Below are 22,829 nucleotides of genomic sequence, written 5' to 3' on the forward strand. Positions count from 1 at the left end.
ACTAAACTGATGTGGTCCTGCTCTATGGAGTCTGAGGGCAGAAGAGGGCTAGGAGAGGAGTGCTGAGGGCATCGGAAAGGAGATGTTAGGCTGTTGCAGGTGAGTCATGGGGTGGTTTGTGTGGGGTCAGTGAGAGAGCATGCTGCATGCCAGAGCCGCATGGAGAAGGAAAAGAAGCTTGAGGGCTCCATTGCTGCCCAGGTGATTTTGTGTGCCGTGAGGGATCCTTGCTCCCAGGGGATGAGGAAAGCCAACTCCTTTGGCTCCAGCAAAGAGGTCTGGCAGCAGTTGGGGGCAGTTCTTCTCACCTGTATGCCTTTCCTCCTCCTGCTGCCCTAGATGTTGTTCTGGGGACTCAGAGACCTGAAGAGAGTGAACGTGGCTCAGGTGGAGTGGCCCCGTGTGGACATTGAGTGTACTGGAAAGGGGGTCCAGTCAGCTCTCATCCAGAACTACAAGAAAAGCGCCAACTTCAGCACTTCAGTCAAGCGGTTGGGAGTGGTGAGTGTTGCCTCTTTCCTCTGAGCCCTTGGCCAAAATCCAGGCTTGGCTGGAGCTCAAATTGTGGCTGCTGGCCCCTTGCTTCCGTTTGCCCACGATAGTAAAGGAAGTGATCTCCAGCCTAGTTGGGGATCCCCTTTCTGTGATGGCTCCCAGGCCCAGCTCTGCTGGAGTTACATGAGACCTCTTCCTCCAACATGATCTCTCTTTGAGTCCCTACTGGCAACCACCACAATAGACATGCTGTAGCCTACATGCAGCCCTTGATAACTAGGACCCCTTTGCTTCCAGGACCTCCCAGAGAATGAACTGCTTCACCCGCCCCTCCACATCCGAGTGGTGGAGTGCCGGGCTTTTGGGCGTTATACCCTAGTGGGGTCCCGTGCTGTCAGCTCCGTCTGAAAGTTCATCTGTCGCCCACCAGAGAAGGCAGCCCACCATTGGAATATGACAGGTACCAGGCTTGGGCCAAGAGGGACAGGCTGGTGTGGGTCATTGGTGGGGCACTGCACACGAGTGAGCGATATAGAAAAGAAGGGAGATGGGTAGTGGGTTGTAAGGACTATGGGGCATTGTCTGCTTGGTTGTTAAATGAATTAGGATTCAAGGTTCACATCAAGGGGTTGGGGCATGAGGTCATCGTTGCCTTTTGATTGGTTTGATCCATGGGTCTCACTGTGATAACTGCCTACTCTTCCTGACACCTGTCAGACAAGAAAGCCTGGTTCACCACTAACACAGCTGTGTTTCCATGGCTCTACAATCTCCAACTGTTCCTTAGGACTGGGAGATGAATTTGCTCAGGACAGACAGCTCAGGCTCCCGTGGAAGAGATATAGTCAATACACTTAATGCAGCCTGGAGGGCTGGACTCATTGTTGTGTCATTGCAAGTAGCTTTTCTGTCCAGGGCACGGGCCTTGTGCTCTAGACTAGACTGAATTACTTAGATCTCTGGCGATTATAACGAGAGCCTGGGATGGCTTGCTTAGGTGGAGGTGCCTTCCCTGTGGACGTTTATAGCAAGGAGACCTGAAAAGTCATGGGGACAGCAGCAAGACCAGCAGTGTTCCTGGCACTGAGGTGGCCAGTGTTTGAATCCCAACCAGTGTACTAATTTCCCTGCTTTGGTCCTTCTCTGAACAAGAGGGTCACACGCCACTCCTGTCCGAATCCTGTAGGATCGCACTTGAGCTCTCAGTTTCCACTCTGCACTATCCTTTCTCTCTTGTTGTCTGTCTTTCTCTGTCCTCTGTCCAGTTGAACTGCTCAATGGCTCTCTGGCAATGGCCATCAGAGGTTCTCCCTCTTGCCCCACGGGGGAGCTTGTTGTCAAGGTGGAACCTGAGGTTCCCATCAAGAAGATGGAGACCATGGTGAAGCTGGAAGCTGAGTATCCGTGTGTCAGCACTACTTTAGCATGTCTGTCTTCACTGCATTGTCAATAACTGGTTGATCCCCCCGCAAGCAGAGGCGACCTTGTGCTGTTGGGCATGTAGTTGGACTGATGCCTGGAATTAAAGGCCTTGGGGTCATAGTTAGTTGTACTAATCAGTCACGTCCTGTCCTGTCCTGGCTGAACTCAGCTGGTGCTTGCTGCCCCAAGACAGCCTGTCCTGGGCTAAGAAAATGAGGTATTGGTATGTTTTCCTGTGAAGACAGTTAAATAGGAATGAGCCCCCATGAGCATAACCCTGCCCCTGTGTTGCTCTGTCTGAACCATCGTTCTGTGAATGGTGCAGACTCGAGATGCATGCACCTCAGATGCATGTGGCACAGGGCTGATCCAGGCACACAGAGTCATCCTGATGCAGCCAGAGCCCTTTAGACCTACTGGGTCTGCCCTGAAAAATCAGCAGTCTACACATGGGACAAGCAATGTGTCCCCGAGGAGTCAGACTTTGCTCACGTGTTGAATAAGCCTGTCACCGTTTTCTTGCCCAGAATGGAAATTGGAGCACCCTCCTGTAGCTGTCTACTCCAGAGCGCTCTCTACCAAAAGAAATGCCTGTGTCTCTACAGGAAGCCCTTTGTAGGGACATGTCCTCCTCTGCAGGCAAGCAGCACGTGTGCATACATGTGCCTATGGGCACATTGCAGGCTCCAAATGTGCATGCATATCCATGGCCCCTCCTGGGCACATTTACAGAAAGACCACAGCACATACAAAGCCACTTCTGCACAGATGCACATGTGCATAAACACACACACACCCGTACAACCCACAAGTCCTTGGTGGATTTACAAATGCACCTCTACCTAGAGTTCCTAGCAGGTGCACAAAAAACTCTTGTCACTTGCATTTGCATTCACAAGGAGTCTGTTGGCCCAGCTGTGTTCAAGAGGACCCCCAGAGCATGTGTGCATGTGTGAAAAGCCCTGGCATGCCCATGCTTGTTGGCTTCGGGAAATGTACCACAAAAACTTGCAAGCCTCCTTAGCTAGACAAAAAGAAGCTCCAAGGGAGCAAAGCAGTCTTTATCCATACTGAAGGCCCAGGTATCTTTCCAGGCCCGTGCTCTCATTGTTTGGGATTGGGGTTCTTCATTAGCAGAGCTCTCCCGAGAGGAGATGGGTTTGATGTGTCCCAGCAGACGTCTCCCTTGTATGCAGAGCTTCCCAGCCAGGGCTGTTCCTTCAAGGCCTTTGCTTCCTGCAACCGTGGGGAGCTGTTTGTGACTTCTCGCAGCTCACTGTGCACGTGTGTGTCTGTGTGCATTTGTACTCTGCTGCCTTTTGGCGGTGCAGTTGCCCACTAGCCTGCTGTTCCCTCTCCCTGTTCCCTTTTAGCCCTGGCGGCAGAACTCGGATGCAGTGGTGAAGGTGGAGGTGGTAAGTGACGGATCTGCTTCCGAGCATAGTTGGGCTGGGAGGAGCAGGAGAGACAGCACCCTGCGAGTGTGCATGATGATTATTCCCACCACAACTATGTGGTTGTGGTACCACCTCCCAAAGGCTTAATGGTGAGGCACTGAGCGGGCTCAGGATACCTTGCTGGGACAGGGGGGCCTGGTACCATGTAAGCTTCAGGTGCTTCAGCCTGGAAAATGCATGAGTGAAAGGGATGGTGGAGAAGTCAGGACATCTCTGGTTTAGGACTCTGACACTGTCTCTCTGGAGCCTTGGGCAGCTCCCTTTGCTACTCAGAGCCTGTTGTGAAAGGTGGCAGGTGCTAATGATACAGGGTTCTGCCTTCTCAAGGGATTTACCTATCACCTTGGCCCTTTGAGAGACATCTCGCTTCCATCTGATCCCTCTTCTCCTCTGTCTTTGCTTCCTTTGTTCCTGCAGTCTGAGGAAGAGAAGGAGAAAAAGAAGAATAAAGGAGGAGGAGGAGGAGCAGGAGGAGGAGAGGAAGGAGAAGAGGAGGAGCCGGATGAGAGCATGCTGGACTGGTGGTCCAAGTATTTTGCTTCAATTGAGAGCAGTGGAGGGGTGCATGTAGGGGGGTGCAGGAAGATGTTCCCTGCCTGCAAGGTCTGGGCTATTTCCAGCAGAACAGCACAGTCCCAACATCTGTTGGGACAGCACAGCAGTGGACTGCTTTTGAAATGCAAACAGTGCCCATTCCCAGCACTAAGGCTGGGACCACTGGCCTAAGGAAGGAGGGGAAGTATGTGTATTGAAGTCCCCATCCCCAGTGTGAAAAATGGGGTGGTAGAAAAGCAGCGATCAGCTGCTGTTTCTGTCTGTTGCCTCCCTGATCATTGCCGAGCTGGTAAGGGGCACGTGGGCTTGCGCCAGCCAGGTGCTCATTCCGTTTCCCTTTCTGGTACCAGCCCAGTCGTCTTCCCAGTGTCTCAGCTGCGAACTGCCCAAGTGCACAAGGATGCCATGCAAACATAGACACGTCCTCCTGCCCCATCCCCTGCGAGAGACTCTCCCTTGTACACAGTCCTGCTCATGGCTGAGCCCTGCCTTTGTGAGAATTCCTGCTCACGTACCAGTGCTGAAAAATTGTACAGTGAGGGAGAGGGTGTTTCTTTTCTCCTGTGGGGCCTGATCCTCCGCTGTTACACAGAACCACCTAAAACTAAAGGCTCTTTGCACTGGCAACATCCCTGGCCTTGGGAACTGCTCCTTGGATACCCTAGAGCCATCCCCACTTGCCTGGGCTCTGTCCAGCTTCCTGGATGGACACACAATTTAAACAAGTGCAAGAGAGAGGTAAAAGTACTTTAGCTGTCAATAGGCTGTTCTTGCAGAGACCGGGGCAGCCTTGTGGCCAAAGGCTTGGGGCCATGCTGCTTTTCTCGCCAGCCTTGCCTGACTGTCAACCAGGCTTTCACCTGGCAGAGCTGAGCAGGGTTTCTTTTCCTTGAGTGTACTTATTTTGTGTCTCGTTTGTATTCAGAGCACAGTTATTTAGCAGTGTCACTGTTGAAGACTGTGTTGAGAAAGGGAGAGCTCAAAGGAGAAAGGGAGAGCTGCGACCCCTAAGCTAGGCACTTTCAATGAGCACAGAGAGCTCAGTGCAACTGGCCGCTCGTTGTTCATTTTGTTTCTCCCCCAGCAACTTTGGCAGCAGGAAGCAGCCGCAGCAGAAGCAGAGGAGGAGGAGGGAATGGAGACTGCTGAGGGTGAGCTGTTTGCAAGCAAGGGAGGAAACGGGGCAGGGAAGGGTAGGACCAGAGTTCCTTTTGGTGCTTGGGCACCCAATTCCGAGCATGCAATTGCTCTTCTGCTCAGTCAGATACTCGTGCTGTGTTGCATATCTCCAGGCGGGATCAATTTTTGTGAATGCAGACCTGGTATGGATTGTGTTGGGCTGACGTATCAGGCTGCAAATGCCAGGGGACTCCCAGTCCGAGTGTGGCATTGTGGCAACCTCCAGCTCATCCCTGCTGGAAGGAAGGCTGTGTGGAAGTAATGAGATTAGTGACTAGGATCTGTGTTATTGACTGAAGGCATTTTTGTGCCTTCAGAAGTTAGTAGTCGCATCCCCTTGCCCATGCGTTTATAGAGCTGCAAGGCTGTGTGCTCAAAGTCTATTGAGAACAGCAAAGAACAGATACGTTAATATCGCATTTGCAGGGTTTTCCCTCGTCACCATGAGGGAGGCTTTATGGAGGCCTCCTTTTGCCCCAGTTTTGCCAGGGAAGAGTCAACTAGGCAAGATGTTTGGGATCCATCTAACCTGACTGCTTTTATCTTCAGTGTAAAGCTGAAGAGTGATCTGTTTAAAAAAAAAAGTGTAATCTGAAAGTGTAGTCTGTGATCTAAAGGTGAAAGTGTAGTCTGTGTTCTGGTTTTCTAGAATGGGCAGTAGAGAAAACTATGCCTTTCAGGGCCAGTTCTCTGACCTATTTTAGATACTGTCCTGAGATGAAGTGTGCCCTGAGTGTGTTTTTCTCTCAAGGAGTCTGGGGGAGAGTAGCTCAGATGGGGCATTGCAGATGCCTCAAGCTGGGTGAGGCCAATTTCATACCAAGAGTACTATGGGCTGTGAACATGAGTGAGCTGGGACCTGCTGTCCAAGGGTGACCTTGTCCACCCTGCAGGCTCTCTGGCAGTCCCTGGTAAGCAGGGCTGGTGAGTGTTTCCCTGAGGAGCCATGATTGGCCAGCTCAGTCATGAAGACTGAGATGGGAATGGGCAGAGGGAGAAGGTTAGGAGCCTCTGCGTAGGGGCTCAGCAAAGGGCCACCCTATGGACTAAATGGGCAGTGGAGTAAAGAAGGGTAGCAGCAGATAGCACTGAGTTCCCAGCGCTGCCTGCTTCCCCTGCTCTCCATAGGTCGTGAATTCAGAGGAGAGGGGGTGGTTGTCCTGTTCATGCAGACTCCATTAGGTGGGAAAAATAGAGAGTCTGGCTTCTGTTGGAAGACTAGCCTTTGTATCATGAGAAAGATGAGGCCAGGTGCTGCTGAGCTTGGCGATGACTCTGAGCAGCTTCTGCCTGGGCTTGCTGTAGTAGCAGAGCTGTTGGGGGGGTGTCCTTGTATGCCTCCTCGTTCTCTGTCAGTCATTCTGAGCAGGGTTCACTTTCCCCTTTTACACTGCCCTTCCTTCCTGCTTTCCTCTTCCACATTAAAGGTTTATCTGTTGTCATCTGTCTGTTCTCATCTGCCTTGCGCAGCAGCCATGAAAGCTGGCGGGATAGAGGCAGTGAGGGCTGGGGATTGCACATGAGTGGGAGAAGCGTGCAGTGTTGTGCAGCCTCCTTTGAGCATGCCTTTCTAGGTAGACTGTACTGTGTCCTTGGCTGGTGACTGCTCTGAAGAGAGAGAGATCTTAAGAGCCTGTTGTTGCAGCTAGTCATTGGCGTCACCCTTGAAGAGCAGCAGTCTGTGCTTTGGCACTGAGCTTCAAGCATTGTCACCTCAGCCACACCTAGGCAGGGGTTTTGCTCTGCAAGCTGCGCACATGTCAGGGGTCTAGGCACAGGAAGTATTCTCTTCCATGGGCGCACCTAGCAGGGCCCAGCCAGGTGCCCTTGATGTTTTTCACTCCCTTCTCTTTTCTCCAACGCCATCGCTGTCAGCTTCAAAGGACGTAGCGGAGACCAGAGTGAGATGGGGAAATGAGCCCTTCAGGGAAGACTGGGAAGGGTGTTGTACTAGCAGCCCAGCAGGACAAGTGGAAAGAAGACAAGAAGGTGCTATGGGCAGGATCAGATATTTTCAGTGCTGTTGAAACTAGGCAGAGCCTAGGCTCTCAGTCCATGTTTCGTAGTCCTCCAAATGACTCCTGCTCAGGTCAACTGTGGGAGTTCCCTACGCGGAGATCTGTGGGCTCCTGGAAATGCTGTGAGCTGGGTAGCAATGGCCAGAGCTGAGGAAAGAGAGGAGAGAGGTTGAAGGGTTTCTGTGGGACTGAGATGGAAATTGCAGGCAGTAGCAGCTGTCAGCTTTCATGTTCCTCTTGTTTGAGTGCCTGTGATCATGTTCCCCTTCCCTGTCTTCCCCTGCTCCACCTCACCCTCGTTTCCATCTCCTCCATCCCCATTGCTTCCCCTTGGACTCAGAAATCAAACCGGATGACTCTCCCATGGAAGGCTCCAAGGGTCAGGCGAAGAGCAAGGAGAAGCAGCAGTGAGCCGCTGAGCTTCTGAGCTTCCTGAGAAGCAGAACAAGCCGAAGATTGATGAACTGAAGGTATGTGTGTTGGCAGGGGGAGGAGGAGGCTCTGCCTGCTCAGCAGCAGGATGGAAGTCAGATCCTAGCCATGTGGAAAACACAGTGGAAAACACCCCTGCTGGATGCATCTCACCTGTGTGAGGGGTATCTAGCACTGGGTGAGATGTGCCTTGGGACTGTCAAATTCTCTGCATAGACGGAGAGTTCAGGGTAACTAGCTTTGCAGGAAAGGACCTGAGGTCCTTGGGGACAGGAAAAGTCAGCAGTGAACCCTTCTAGCAGTGAAGGGCAAGTGCATGCTGGGCTGTGTTAGCAAGAGTTGGCCAGCGAGTTGAGGGGAGGGATTCTTCCCCTCTTTCTGGCACTTGTCAGATCCCTTCTGGCTTCTCTGTCCTGACTGGTGCTCCCCAGCACAAGGAAGACACTGACCTACTGCAGTGAGTCCAGTGGTGGAAGCCACCGGTGTGGTCACAGGTCTGGAGCTGGTCACAGGTCTGGAGGACGTGGCATACAAGAAGAGGAAGAGGCTGAGAGCTTGGAGAGGAGAAGGTGAATGGGGGATTGAATTGTCATCTTCAGGTACCTGATGGTACATGGCAGGGGGATATGGCAGAGGACAAAGGAGAGTGCAGAAGGAAATGGACGCAAGATGCAGCAAAGGAAATTCCTGTTGGACATAAAGCATCATTTGTTTCCTACAATGAACTGATTCATCATGAGTGTGCTGCAACTTTGCAGAGCTCTCAGTCCTTGGAGACATAGGAGCTTGACCCTGGGCAAGCTTCTCTAACTTTGAATGCCAGTGGTCCCTTCCCACCTCGGTTCCCATATGACTGTATGATTTGTCCATCCAGAGATGCCCCCATTTGATCAGGCAGCTCCCATGTTCAGCCAGTGGATGTCTAAAGCTCCTGAGGTGACTGGCATCCTGAGTGCCCAACCAGCTGCTGTATGTGGGGCTGAAACCCAACATGCCTCATGGCAGCAGGAATCACAGCCATCACTGTATGTAGTTCTTGGAGGGGTTTGTCCCACACAATGCAGCTGGAACCAGAAGTACTTGCAGGAATTACAGGGGAGAAAAAACCAAAGGTGGGGGGAGCTATGATTTGCTCTCTGTAACTGCACTGAAGGATCAGGCAATCGTGTAGCTTAATGAGTAGTATGAGAAAGGCATCAACTTGGTCTTGAGAGTGGAGGAAGAAGTTCTAAGTTGGTGAGAACACCCTCCCCACGGTGGAATCAGAGTCTACAGCTATAGTAGGAGATGGATCAGGGCCAGGCATTGCCCATCAGCAACCCAAACCAGGACCCTGGCGCCAGGGCTCCAGGCCAATGTGCCCAGCCCCATCCCACTGCTGGGCAGGGGCAGGGAATAGCCTGGGGCAAGGCTATCCCATGGGCAGTTTGGATGGGCCCTGGGTGGGGGAGAGTTTCCTGTGGGCCATAGCCAGCCTGGCCAAGACTCAGTGCAGGAAAGGGCCCTGGTTCAGGTTAGTGGTCCATGGACTTTACTATAGAATCTGTGACTCTGGGCCTGAGAAGGAATTTGAACCCGGATTATACACGTAAGGGGAATAGCTACACAGCCCATTCAGCTGAGGTTCCCTCCTATACATGATCAGTTTGGGAAGGTGCTTATGTCATCAAGGTCTAACCCAATGACCTGGAGATCCCTTTGCATCCTAGAGAATTAGTCACTGGGAACGGTGATGTCCATGATCTCTTTGATTGTCCTTGGGTAACCACTGGATCTTTTCCTTTTCTTTTTTTTTTTTTTTTTAAACTGCTCTCCTCTAATTTTGTGTCATCACAGGTCTTCAACAAAGAGCTGGAAAGAGAGTTTGATAACTTTGAGGACTGGCTGCACACCTTCAACCTGCTCCGTGAAAAGACTGGGGACAATGATGACAACGCAACAGAAGAGGAGCGGCTAGTGGGGAGGCTCAGAGTGAGTGTGGCTGCTGAGTTGGGTCAGGGCAGGGACAGCTTGGGAAAGCCTTGCCTATAGGGTTCTCTCCTTGAAGGTGCATTAGCTGAAAGGAGGTTGGATGTAAGAGAGACCAATTTGCATTGACTCAACCACATCTCCTTGCAGGGAGGGTAAGCCTCCAAGGATAGCCCCAGGAGTCAGATGGCTCCACAGAGTGCATTGCAGAGGGCAGTCCTTTGCAGCAACCAGATCTTTTGTGATTCCTACAGAAGGCCAAGGGCAAAGCAGATCCTCTTTATCACCCGCTGTGGATATAAGCCATGCCTGGAGTTATCGTTGCAGACTATTTTTCACCAGTAGCACGGAGCTGCCTGCCATGTTGCACCAATGCATGCAAGTTAAACTCTTGCTGGAGGGAGTGATCAGATGGTCAGGGAGCATGGAAATGAACTGTGTTTCACGTGGTAGTTCCTGGATTTCCCAGCCCCTGCCTTGACAGCACCTTTTATTTCCATTGCTCTTGGTTTTCTGCCAGTTGTATTCCTGGAATTCCCTGCCTGTGAGCACCTTGCTAGTCTGATTCCTCTGCAGGTGTCCTTCACGTTGTCCAGTTGCTCTGCTCAGGGTTGTATCCTCTGCAGGGGGTGCTTGTGAGGCAGAGGAAGCTTCCAGACCTCGCCTGTCTACTACAGCGCAGGGCTAGAAACAAGGAGAGAAAGTGGGCTCTCAGGAAGGGTGGTTTGGGATGGGTCTGCTTGCTCCGAGCCTCGGGAGCAGCAGGACTACTGAGGCTGTGCACTCCCTTGTGCTAGGGCTCCATCTGTGTCTACAAAGTGCCGCTCCCTGATGATATGGGCAAGGAGGCAGGATACGACCCCGACTTGGGCATGTTCCAGGGGATCGCCAGCAATGACCCCATCAATGTGCTGGTCCGAGTCTGTGTTGTTCGGGTGAGTATAACCATGTTGTATGCCAAGGCGTGATGCTGTGTTCCCTTACAGTGCTCGCACCCAGAGCTGGTGCTGAAGCTGCAGAGAAGTTGACTTTTAGTTCTTGGTGCTGTTGGTGCCAGCATCCACCTGATAGCAGATGGCACCAAGGTCAAGGATGCAGCATGAGGACTAAAGCAGCTCACTGATGGGCCCTTGAAAGGGGCGTCTTCCTAGCTTTGTGCTCTCCCCATTGGGATACTAAGCCTGTGTGAGGTCCAGACACCTGGCCTACAGGATGGATGGAGGTGTCCGTTGTAGTGCTCAACTTCAGAGAAGAATTTGGATCAGCCCAGACTGCAAGACTCTGGTTCTTTACATAATAATCCCCACACCTCAATGAGGCATATGCTGAGCAAACCAGGAGGAGGCAGGGATTAGTAGATCTGGCTGAAGGGCCTGTCACCTTGTGGGACACATGCTGAGTGATAATCAATGTGGTTCAGCTAATGCCTGTCTCTTTATATGGAGTGCACTCTGGAAAAAGTCCTTCTTGACCTCCATTCTTATGTCAAGATAAGATATCTTGAGATATCTCCGCCCTGCTAGAAGCACCTGGGTGGCTCTTTGCCAACCCCTTGTCCCTGTTGTTTTATAAATGCAACCTACTTTCACCCTCGTTTCCCACTAACCTGGTTTCCCATCCAGTGCTACATCTCATTGCCCTGAGAAGGGGATAGCAGGTGAGATTGTGATTCTGTGATTGCAAAATCACTGAATGGTTGAAGTTGGAAGGGACCTCTGGAGATCATCTAGTCCAACTCCCCCTGCTCAACCAGGGTCACCTACAGCATGTTGCATAGAATTGTGTCCAGATGGCTTTTGAATATCTTCAAGGAAGGAGACTCCACAGCCTCTCTGGGCAACCTGCTCCAGTGCTCAGTTATCCTCCCAGGAAAGAAGTATTTCCTCATGTTCAGACAGAACTTCCTATGTTTCAGGTTGTGCCCGTTGCCTCTTGTCCTGTTGCTGGGCACCATGGAGAAGAGTCTGGCCCCGTCTTCCTGTCACCCTCCCTTCACATGCTTAGACTCATTGATGAGACTCCCCTCTCAGTCTTCTCTTCTGCAGGCTGAAGAGTAGCAGCGCTCTCAGCCTTTCGTCCTAGGAGAGATGCTCCAGGCCCTTCCTCATCTTAGTGGCCCTTTGCTGGACTCACTCCAGGAGCTCCATGTCTGTCTTGTACTGGGGAGCCCAGCACTAGACACACCACCCGAGGTGTGGTCTCAGCAGGGCTGAGGAGAGGGGGAGGCCCTCACCTCCCTCCACCTGCTAGCAACACTCTTCCTAAGGCTGCCCAGGGTACCATTGACCTTGTTGGCCACAAGGGCACATTGCTGGCTTATAGTCAACTTGTTGTCCACCAGGACTCCCAGGTCCTTCTCTGCAGAGCTGCTTTCCAGGAGGTCAACCCCGAGCCTGTCCTGGTGCCCATGCACCATGCACCAGGTTATTCCTCCCCAGGTGCAGGACCCTGCACTGGCCTTTGTTGAATGTCATGAGGCTCCTCTCTGCCCAACTCTCCAGCCTGTCCAGGTCCCTCGCAATGGCAGCACAGCCTTCTGGTGTGTCAGCCGCTCCTCCTAGTTTAGCATCCTCAGCAAACTTGCTGAGGAGGCACTCTGTCCTTTCATCCAGGTCACTGAGGAATAAGTTGAACAAGACTGGACCCAGTATTGACCCCTGGGGCACACTGCTCGTTATAGACCTCCAACTAGACTCTGAACTGGAGAGATGGAGGATACTTACCCCTGCTTACGGGGGCTACTTACAGAGGCCCGTGGCCCTAATAAATCCATGGAGGGAAAGAGAGAGGCGGAGGGATGTCTTCTGGACATCTCAGTCAGGTTTCTGCTGAGGGTCTCTAGCTAGAGGAACCTGCGTCTTTCCACTGATGAGAGAGAAGCCAAAGGAGACTGTGACTATGTCTTTCCGAAGGGGACACAGCCACTTGGGCTTGACCTGAGTCAGCCCAGACCAACACACCTAGCCCCACTACATGCCTAGGCAGGGACATAGGTTAGCAGAAGGCAGGACTGATCCCTGGTTTAAATTGAGTCCCTATATTTAGGTGACCTTATAAAAGGACTTAGGCACACGGCTATGGCCAGATAAGGCCAGCTGGTCTCAGGGATGGAGAATAGGGACTGTCCCTGAATTGTTCCCTAGCATTGACTGGGCTGACCTATCTTATCTTTTCCCTACAGGCCACAGAGCTGCCCCCAGCTGACATCAATGGGAAAGCTGATCCTTATATTGCCATCAAGCTGGGGAAGACAGACATCAAAGATGAGGAGGACTACATCTCCCAACAGTTGAATCCTGTCTTTGGCGAGTGAGTTGCCCGAGCCCTGTTACCTGTCTTCACCCTGAAGAGTGAGCGAAGCTCACCAGCCCTTGGGCCTGCACCCTACCCATCCCATAGCCCCAGCTTGGGGTCGAAAGATGGGACTGATCGCCCTGAACTTTCCTTGGGTGCAGTGTAGCTGTCCCCATTGAAGTCATCTGTCCTGCTTTGTCAGCAGTCTCGTCAATGCTGTCAAGAGTGTTGAAGAGCTATCCGTATCTGATCAAGATAGGTGCCTACTTTAGGAAGCGCTAGGCCTGGACCCAAGTAACAGCATTGCCGGCTCTCCAGTGACACGCACATTTAGTTTCAGGGCTATTGGGACATCCACATCAAGCAATCCTCATGATCGCTCTCCCTTCTAGGGCTGCTAGTTCAGAAGCAGTCCGCGCAGAGAATTAGTGACAACACGTAAGCTGAATGTACTGCAGTGGGAGGTGCAATTAAACACTGTCCAGAGACTGGAGCAGACCCACCTCACCCATGCATGTGTCTTGAGCGCCATCCAAACCCTTGGATGGCTACAGCCTGTTCTCCCTCTCCACCCTTTCTCCCGCCACAGGTCCTTTGACATTGAGGCCACCTTTCCCATGGAGTCCATGCTGAGGGTGGCGGTGTACGACTGGGACTTGGTGGGGACCGACGACCTCGTTGGAGAGACCAAGATTGACCTGGAGAACCACTACTACAGCAAGCACCGAGCTACTTGTGGGGTGTCACAGCCTTATGCCATGTATGAGCCAAGCTTTCCCTGTGCAACTTGGTGTCTGGACCCGTGTCAGTTTCATCTTCCGCACTAGGCCTAGATCTCCTGTAGGGATCTCCCTCTTTCATTGCCTGATGATGAGGGAATCTGTGCTGTGCCCTCAGTCTTAACGTGGGCTTTGGGACCAGCACAGTGGGGTAGCAGGAGAGCAGGTTGTAAGCAGGAGCACAGGGCGGTGAGGAAGGGACTGAGGGGCATTGGTAGGTCTGGATATAGAAATGAAGAGGTTGCTGAAATAGCAGCTGGGCCGGAGCAGCAGAACTGAGCATCAGTAGCAAAGTGGAGGGCGCTGGGGATTGCAGGTCTGGGTCAGCACAGAGTGAGGGGCCTGGGGTGGAAAGGTATCGGCAAAGCGTAGAGTTTGGGCTTGGATGGCCCTACCTTGCTCTGAAGTTTCACATGTGGAGCCTCAGATCCTTCCCCGATGAATCCTGGCTCCTGAGGGGCAGTAACATTTGCGTTTCTGGCAGATGGAAACAAAAATTCCTTCTTCCTCCAAGTCTGACCTTGTGCTCTTGTTCACAGACATGGGTATAACATGTGGCGTGACCCCATGAAGCCTTCCCAAATGCTGTGCAAGCTGTGCAAAGAGGGCCAAGTGGATGGGCCGCCCTTTGGTCCAGGAGGAAAAGTGAAAGTGGCCACGAGGGTCTTCAGTGGCGCCACAGAGATGGAGGATGAAAATGGTACGCACCCCATGGCGTGAAGGTGGGGAGGGGAGCAGGGGCATGGGGTGTCCCCTCATCATCCAGAACTGAATCCCATCACCCCCTGCAGCATTGCAATGTCTCTCCAGCCACCCCCTTGTGTGGGGCCTGCGTTATGTCACCAGCTAGACAGTGTCTTATAGACGACCCAGGTTGCTGTCAGAGTTACTGGTGAGCATCCACGGCATGGCATGACCAAAGCTGCCTTTGAAACCTTCCTGTTGGCAGTTTATGGCAAAGGACCAATGCAGATAGCCCATCCTGGCCCTTGCAGGGCTTAGGAAGCCACTGTCCATATAGCTGCATCCCCAAACAATGGTTGTGTCCAAATCACTTGTATATGTGCAACACAGTTGAATGCAGACCAGGAGGGGTGCAGAGGAGGGGGGCAGCAGTGTCGGTGGATATAGAGCTTGTTGAGCGTGGGAAAATACAGCCTGGTAGGGGATCTGGACCTTCTCTGTGAGTGCCTAGGAGTAGAAAGGGGAGAAAGAGGAGTTAGGGAGTGTTGGTGCAAGAACAAAGGGGGCCCAAGGAGATGGAGAGGAGCAACTACTAGGCAGTTCTGCTGCCTTGAAGTTGGTAGGAGCTGGAAGAGGTAGCCAGCAGGAGCAGTGTGTGTGGCCTTGGGGAAGAGGATGTCAGCAGAAGTTTGCAAAGCCAGACTGGAGGTCCTGCTGTCAGTAGGAGGTTGGGTCCTGCTTGGGATTGTTTGCTGTCCCTGGTGTCTCTTCTGCCCAGTTCTCCACACTCAGTCCTCCCTTTACCCACACGGGACAGAAGAAGCAGGCAGAGGAACGCCTAGCACTGACCGTGCTGCACCACTGGGAAGACGTTCCACGCGCAGGCTGCAGGCTGGTCCCTGAGCACGTGGAGCCGCGTCCATTGCTGAACCCTGACAAGCCGGGCATTGAACAGGTCCCCGCAGCCCAAGATCCGGGGGAAGGGCAGGGCCTGCTTAGCCTCCAAGCAGGGAGGAGAGACCTCAGCTGGGCAGACAAGCTGCAACCCCCCTTGTCATGGGGAGCAGTGGGGAGGGAGGCAGCCTACGAAAAGTGGCACTTGGACATAGCAGTCCTTAACGCTCGGCCTGTTGAGCCCAGCTGACTAAATCTTCAATGCCTCTTCATCTTCAGCTGGCACCTATTTCATACCCCGAAGTCTCTGGGTCCCCTGCTTCCCCCCTGCCTGACGTGTTCCCCATGGATATGCTGGCACCAGGCCCTGCCATTGATATTTCCCCCAGGAAACCAAAGAAGTAAGGAATCTGCCAGCCAACAAACCCCAGGGAAAACCTGTGGCTGGGGCTGGAGCCCTGCTTCCCCACTCTTCTACTGGTTCTCCATGGCCCAGCTCAGCACAGCCATGTGCCTGGGACCCCCAACCAGACTGGCATGGCCAGAGATCCCAAGACTGGAGGCATCAAATGCTGTCTTCCGCTTCCCCACAGGTTGTGGAGCTGCCCTTGCAGGGTGCTTCAGTTCCCATCTGTTCAGTTCCCTGCAGCTCCTCACCTCTCTGTGTCTGTCTAGACGAGGAGTTCAAGTTGCTAGCTAGTGCCTGGTATGGGGAAGGGGGCAGACCAATGCAGCCAGCCCGAACGCAGCCCCAGGGGCAGGGGTTAGCCTAGGTCAGGGCGTCCACAGGCCCTTGGCTGGAGGGGAGAGTTTCCCAGTCTGGCTGGGGCTCTGGGCAAGGAAGGGCCCTGGCACCAGGCGGATCACTGGGAGAGACTTGGTAAAGGCAGGTAGGACAGAGCAGGCAGCAGACAGTGAACTAGAGAGTTCTCCTTCCCATTCCTGTCCTCTCCGCCTCTGCCCTCCGATGCTCAGCCCCTCTAGGAGTCCTTTAGACAGAAGGAAGACATTGCGTTCCTCAGCATCCATGCTAGGCCAATTTTACCCAGCTAGACTGTGTCCTTGGGCCCCTTTTGCCCGTCCCCGGGGGCTGGGATGCAGAGGCCGTATTTGCATCCTCGTGGGAATCTCTTGCACTCCTGTGCTCAGTCGACTGGTGTTTGGCTCCAAAGCACAATGAAAGTGGAGACAATTTCCTCTGATCTCCGAGGACCGTAGCTTGGATGTGAAGAGCAGGGCAGGCAGCTGCAGGAAAGCTGAAGCCAGAGAAAGCTCTAGTTGCTGAAGCAGCCTGGAAAAAACAGAGGTTTATCTGCAATGCAGCCAGGGGCAGCCATGCTCAGTAGTGCCCCGTGTGCTGGAGTTGAGACATTCCTCCGGAGGGGCTGAAGGGAGGATTTCAGTAGCCTTGAAAACACCAATGCACCCTTCCCTGTGGGGAAAATGGAGCAGGAAGGGCTATGGCTCTGGTCGCTCTGTTTTGGCAGGGATAAACGTGAGCTCCAGTCAAGTTACACATGGACACATCAGCCCATGTATGTCTTCACACGTGCACTGGAGAGCACCTGCGTGAGTGCCTGTGTCTGTAGGAAGATGCTGTATTTCAGCAAGGTTCTGCTGATGTATCATCCTAGGGATTTAACGCAGCTCCCCTCCCTTTGCCAGGAGTTTCAGCATGTAACACGAGCTGACGGTGTGGCCTGTTAGCTCTGAAGAGCATCCCTGTGTTGCTTGGACAAGTGCTAGGTGCTATAGAGGAACAGCACAGAGAAAGCCCCCCCCTGCCCTCCCCCGCAACAGGAGCAGACCGGAGGGTGCTGGTACTGAAGATGGCAGGAATCTCACAGTTCCACAGGAGTCCCTGGCACTTGCAGCCATGTGATGTGATTGTGGCCACATGGCTGCCTTTCTCTGCCACTGTCTTCCAGTCCTCTTCTAGCCCGTCCACACTGCAGCTGCTTCCAGTTCAAGGAAACTGGCTTCTGCTTTTCCTCTGCCAACTCCCACGGGAGCTGGTTTATCCATCAGCACAATTCCCAAGCGAACCAAGTGTGGCTGGGAAACCCCAGTTGCCTGCACACCAAAGGCAATGCTGGGAATATCTTACAGGCTCCAAACTTGCTGGAGTCCTAGGAAAGGCAGTGATGCCCGATGAAGTGACTGGGACACAAGAGCAGGTAGAGCCTTTGGAGCTGACTTCTGAAGGCAGGGGAAAATTGTCCTGTGTTTCCAGGAGGGTGGCCCAGTTGGGTAAGGTGGGGAAATGAGGAAAAGAGCTGGCTTCAGACTGTTTTGCAGGGCCAACAGACCCGCATTGTAACCACAAATGTACCTGAGACTAAGGCTGTGCTGTCTCCTAGAGCCTTTGGCTTGGGCCATGCAGCAGTTCAGAGTAGATGAAGGTAAAAGTCCCTTTGTTGCTCCTCTGACCCTGCCTGGGCTGCCTCCGAGCTGAGGCACCATTTCCCTCTGTGTTCCTGCCCTGTTGGTCCCTAGGACAAGACGGCTGCGAGAGAGCCGTGCAGTTGGCGTTCCTGCCGCCCTGTTTCCTGCAGCATCATCCCATTCCCTTCTGCCCACCCCATCTCCTCCTGCCCCTTCCCTCTGTTCCCCCCTCTGTGCCTCACCTCCTGGTCTCCCTTCCTGCTGCCAGATATGAGCTTAGAGTGATAGTGTGGAGCACAGACGAGGTCATCCTGGAGGACGATGACTACTTGACTGGCGAGAAATCCAGGGACGTTTTTGTCAGCGGGGTGTGTACAATGTGGCTGGCCAGTGCCACCACTTCCACTTCTCCTCGTGGTGGGGTCCTGGTGCTCACTTAGGCCCCAGGGCTGGTTTTGGAGAGGGGGGGTTCTGTGATGCAGCTAGGAAGGGTTTCCCCATGGGGAGGGCCAGATGGTGCCAGTGCTGCTGTTATGTGCTGTGCTCTGTCTCTGCCTCTGTGTCTCTCTTGCTGGCTGCTTGACCTACTGTGTGTGTCTGTCTGTGCTGCCTGGCCTGGTTGCCCAGCTTTGAGCTGCAGGTCATTATCTGGAACACGGATGAGGTGGTTTTGGAAGATGATGCTTTCCTGGTGGGAGAGAAGATGTCTGTCGGGGGTAATGGCCGAGGTCTTGCTGCTTGGTCCCTTCAGGTTATCTGATCTCAGACCGCACTGACCCTCCCCATATTCAGCATGGGGCAGATGGTACCTGTGGACCATCTCTGAGTGAGCCCTGGCCCACGACTTACCTTAACGTGCTTGTGAGTCCCTTTTCTCCTGTCCTCATATAGCAGGGCTCTGAGACTGGCCCTCAGCATGGGCTCCGCCAAATTTGGTCCCCAGATTTCCCTTTCCCGTCCCTGCGGAGCTGCCTGAACTGTCCTGCTTCAGCAAGAGAGGATTTGGATTTCCCAGATCCTTTCATTCATTTTGAATTGACACGCACAGGTTAAGATGCAACTAGATCATAGCGCAATGTGCAGCAGGCAAGAAAACAAGCTTTCTCCAAAGGCTTAAACCCTATGTCATGGCAAAGAGGCATGAGGAGGAAGGTCAGATTAGTGTAGCAGAATCTAAGGCTGATGGCTGACATCACAGCATGCAGTGACTTCCCACAGCTCTGCTAAACTGCTCACTGCTTCCCAAAAGCTACCCTGAGCTTTTGGGCCAGGCCTCCTCGTCTTGCACCTCATGCTGCTCTTGGAGAACGTGTTCCATTTTCTATGTCTGGTCCTGTTTTCAGAGTGCAGTGGAGGGTTGTTTAGGGCAGTGCATGCAGTGCCTGCCTCGGCATTCCCAGTGCCATGCTGCACAGAGGGCAGGTGCCCTTGGAGCGATGAACTTTAACATGCTGGCAGGACCCATGCTCTCTCATGCCGTTGCTGCATACTGGCAGGCGTGTGAAATTTGTGTCTGTGTACATGTGCGTGAGGGGGACAAGGTCTTGTCACTGTCTGTTTCAAGGCCGGTAAGTAGGTGGTTTATGCATGGGTGGCTTTTCTGTGATGACTCTGAATCTGAAACGTGAGAGGCCTTCCCTTTGTGCTTGGGGTGGGATTGCTTGCCCTGTGTGTTTTGCAGGGCAGAGCGGGAGTGTCAGCATGCTCAGAGGCCAGGGGAACAACCCTGTACTAAGTGTCTAAGCACGGACCCACATCCCTGCTGGCTGCAGCCCCTCAGGACCAAGAGACTCACACAAATCTGAGAGTTCCCTGAGGAACAGAGGTGTCCTGTCATGTCGAAGAAGCTGAGGAACATTCATAATGCTCCTTCCAGCAAGCTCTGCTCCAGACTTCCCAGCAGTGCTGCCTGCTCCTTTCCATCTCTTGAACATCCCCCTGCCCAGAGAAGGACCCCGATAACCAGCTTGCATGTTGCTCCCTCAATCAGCCTGTTCCCTCTAGGGCCCTCATGCCCATGTTGTCTCTTGGCAAGGCTGACATGGTGATTTGAGCAACCCTAGCCCATTGCTCGTTACTCTTGAGTCCTTCCAGTGTGTCCATGCCTTGCTGGCCTGGAGACATGCCAGCTGTATGCGCAGGATGGCCCTTTGCCCTCTCCTCCCTCCTGCTAATATGTGCCACCCCTCTCATCCCTCTGGGCCCTGCAGGTGGCTGAAGGGCCAGCAGGAGGACAAGCAAGACACACATGTCCCTTACCCCTCACTCACTGGCGAGGGCAACTTCAGCTGGCGCTCCACCTTTCCCTTTGACTACCTGATGGCAGAGAAGAAGATGGTCAACTCCAAGAAGGAGTCTATGTTCTCCTGGGATGAGACTGAAGACAAGCTCCCTGCTCGCCTCACCCTGCAGGTCTGGGATGCTGACCACTTCTCAGCCGACGATTTCCTCGGTAAGAGGGGAGGGCCAGCTGAGCTGGGGTGACAGGGAAGCTGGAGGGATAGGGGGAGGTTACATGGCTGATGGAGCAGGAAGGCATGTGGGATGAGGCAAGGTTTATGTAGGAACAGATCCTGGAAGGACAGCCCTGGTCTTTAAGCCAATTGTGTCCTACAAATGCCTTTGGATGCTGCAGGTAAGAGCAGTTAGGCTAAGAGGCCTTGTCTTCATGCTGCTGTTCAAAGGCTGCTCCTGTAGCAAAGGCATTAGCTTTTTCCCTTAGGTGCCTGTCTGGGAGCTCTATGCCCAAGCTAGTTTTGGAGTGCAGGGTGGCTGGAAGCCGTGGGCAGATGTTTGAGAGGGTGAGAGGAGGTGGGGACGTGACCCAAAAAGCAGGCTATAGTGGAGAGATCGGAGGATGCATGGCCGTAGATGTGTGGGAGGATGCCAGGACACACAGCTCAGAAATGCTCGCCAGGGCAGGAAATGTTGGCCCAGCCCGCCTCCAGCCAAAGACTCACAGTTGAGGGGTGCCACCATGTATCCTTCGCCCTCTCCTACCAGGGGCAATCGAGCTGGACCTGAAGCGCTTTCCCCGGGGAGCTAAGACTGCAAAGCAGTGCAGCATGGAGATGGGGACAAATGAGGCAGAGCTGGCCATGGTTTCCCTCTTCAAGCAGAAGCGAGTGAAAGGCTGGTGGCCGTTTGTGGCCAGGGATGAAAACGATGAGCTGGAGATGACGGCAAGGATGGGGAGAAGCGGGGGGATTTTCTGTCCTGGGGAGTGCATCCTCTGTGTACACGGAGGCCCCTTTGCAGAGCTCCTTCATGCCTGCCTCTGCTACGTGGGGCCCCCTCTGCTCACCATGTCGCTGGCTGGCACCGTCTCTGGGGCCGGCGGTGGAGAGCGTTGCCCATGTCTCAGCAGGCCTCTCTCTGCTCCCTGCAGGGAAAAGTTGAAGCTGAACTACAGCTCCTGAGAGCAGAGGAGGCAGAGAAATCGCCTGCTGGGCTGGCTCGCAATGAGCCTGACCCACTGGAGAAACCCAAGTAAGTAGGAGACGCCTCTCCCCCAGCAGATGCCTGGATTTGTGGGAGATGCTGCGTCGGGTGGTTCCCGGGGAGGTAGCCAGGCAGGGGAAGGTTAGAAAGGGGTCACTTATCTGGGGATGTAGGAATGAGGGCTGCGGGCAGGGTAAAAGGGGCAGAGTCACCTCTCCTGGTTCATTCCAGTGCCCTCTATTTACTTCCCTGCCTTTCCTTAGTCTCTTCCTTCTCTCCCTCCCTTCCTAGCTCCATCCCCCTTTCCCAGCCTCCCACCTCTTCTTCCTCCCCTCTGGTACCCGTTGCCAGGACATCAGCTTCATCAGGACCCCCTCCCCCACCCCCCCCACTCAAGTCCCTGCACTCCTTCTGGGACAAATTCTGCTGGCTCCTCTTGGAAACCCTCCTGATCCTCAAGGTCAGGCTCTTTCACTGCGTGAAGGGTTATCCAAGGAAGGAGATCGTGGGCTCTCTCACAGTGCCCCTCTCCATTGCCAGCTGGGCTTGTAAAAGGAAAGTCAAGGCTGTGCCAGGGTGCGAGCAGACTGCGGTGAGCCGGGGAGGATCATGCACTTGGGCAGCCACAGGAAAGCCACATCTGGGTGGGGATGGTTGCTGTGGCCCCAACCCCGAGAGAGCCTGCTGCACCCTGGAGTGGCTGGATGGGACACAATGCTGCCGCCGCATTGGCTCACATGTTGGTTGTATTGCTTGTTGTGCCTGCCCTCCCTTTCTGTGGCCATGGCATTCATGACAGATGCTTGCTTCCCCAACAGCCGCCCAGACACATCCTTCATGAGGTTCCTCAACCCTCTCAAGTCCATCAAATACCTCACCTGCACCCGCTACAAGTGGCTCATCATCAAAATAGTGTTGGCCCTGCTGCTCCTCATCCTGCTGGCCCTCTTCCTTTACAGCATGCCAGGCTACATGGTCAAGAAGCTCGTGGGAGCGTGAGGCAAAGGGGCCTCCCCCACACCCCTAGCCCAGCGCCACCGCCTGCCCCAGCCCCATGCCCTTCTCCTCGCCTCTGCCTTGCAGCAACCTTGAGGGACATCTCCTCCCTGCTGCTGTGCCTCCTATTTTGCGTTTCTGCTTTGTGGATCCCTTTCTTGGCTTTACTCTCAGAGCAGTGGGGTTGGAGAAGGCCTCTGGTCCCCAGGCTGTCCTGTGTCCCTCACCTGGGCTGGCAGAGATGCGTGGCTGGCTACTCTGGGTCACCCGTGCTGTGGGTTCCAGATGCCTTGACCCACTGGGGGCAGAGGTCGGTGCCCCGTCTGGGCAGCTCAGCTCCTCTGCCCCAGCAGAAAGCAGAGGGAGCACTAGGGTTGCGTTGCTGGAGCTGTGGGAATGCTGCCTAAATGCTTGTTCACAGGACACGTTAAAAGCAGTCATGAACCAGTGACGTGGGGCAGAGCAGGCAGGGCTTGCTGGGAGCACGCCAGCCCCTCGGGCTTGGGGACAAGGCACAGAGCAGCCCCAAAGCCTGGCCTCCATGCCAGCACTGCTGCTGCCCCCCTCCTAGCCCTGAAGGTCACTGCCCCTGACTGCAGGGGCTGATGCCACCACAGGGCACGCCAGCCACCCTGCCCCAACAGCAGTTGAGACTTGGCAGAGCCCTTGGGCTCTGCAAGGGGCAGACTGGGCTGCCCCATCCCCAGGAAGGCAGATTTCCAGCAGCTCAAGCATCTTTCTAAGGCCACTGAAAGCAGCAGTGGTGGTGGGACTTGCCTGAAGGCTCCCATGGAGCCACGTTCTCTGGTGCAGTGTGAGCTCAGCGTGGT

At 53.9% G+C, this 22,829-nt stretch overlaps 1 protein-coding gene across 1 annotated transcript in view; it reads left to right on the top strand.

Annotated features, from left to right (window-relative positions):
- Positions 1 to 22,002, top strand: part of LOC104142785 (otoferlin-like) — a 186,984-nt gene extending 164,982 nt beyond the window's left edge. Inside the window, 20 exon segments of the mRNA XM_068936385.1 lie at positions 340 to 501; positions 793 to 955; positions 1,761 to 1,903; positions 3,303 to 3,332; positions 3,792 to 3,935; positions 5,014 to 5,080; positions 7,467 to 7,532; positions 7,535 to 7,596; positions 9,395 to 9,529; positions 10,324 to 10,461; positions 12,708 to 12,835; positions 13,410 to 13,580; positions 14,139 to 14,298; positions 15,095 to 15,238; positions 15,457 to 15,578; positions 17,831 to 17,932; positions 19,773 to 20,014; positions 20,566 to 20,744; positions 20,951 to 21,051; positions 21,822 to 22,002. Coding sequence (XP_068792486.1) covers positions 340 to 501; positions 793 to 955; positions 1,761 to 1,903; positions 3,303 to 3,332; positions 3,792 to 3,935; positions 5,014 to 5,080; positions 7,467 to 7,532; positions 7,535 to 7,596; positions 9,395 to 9,529; positions 10,324 to 10,461; positions 12,708 to 12,835; positions 13,410 to 13,580; positions 14,139 to 14,298; positions 15,095 to 15,238; positions 15,457 to 15,578; positions 17,831 to 17,932; positions 19,773 to 20,014; positions 20,566 to 20,744; positions 20,951 to 21,051; positions 21,822 to 22,002 — 2,640 coding nt within the window.
- Positions 22,003 to 22,829: the final 827 nt, after the last annotated feature.

Source organism: Struthio camelus, chromosome 3 (assembly GCF_040807025.1).
Source record: "Struthio camelus isolate bStrCam1 chromosome 3, bStrCam1.hap1, whole genome shotgun sequence".
NCBI classification, from domain to species: Eukaryota; Metazoa; Chordata; class Aves; order Struthioniformes; family Struthionidae; genus Struthio; species Struthio camelus.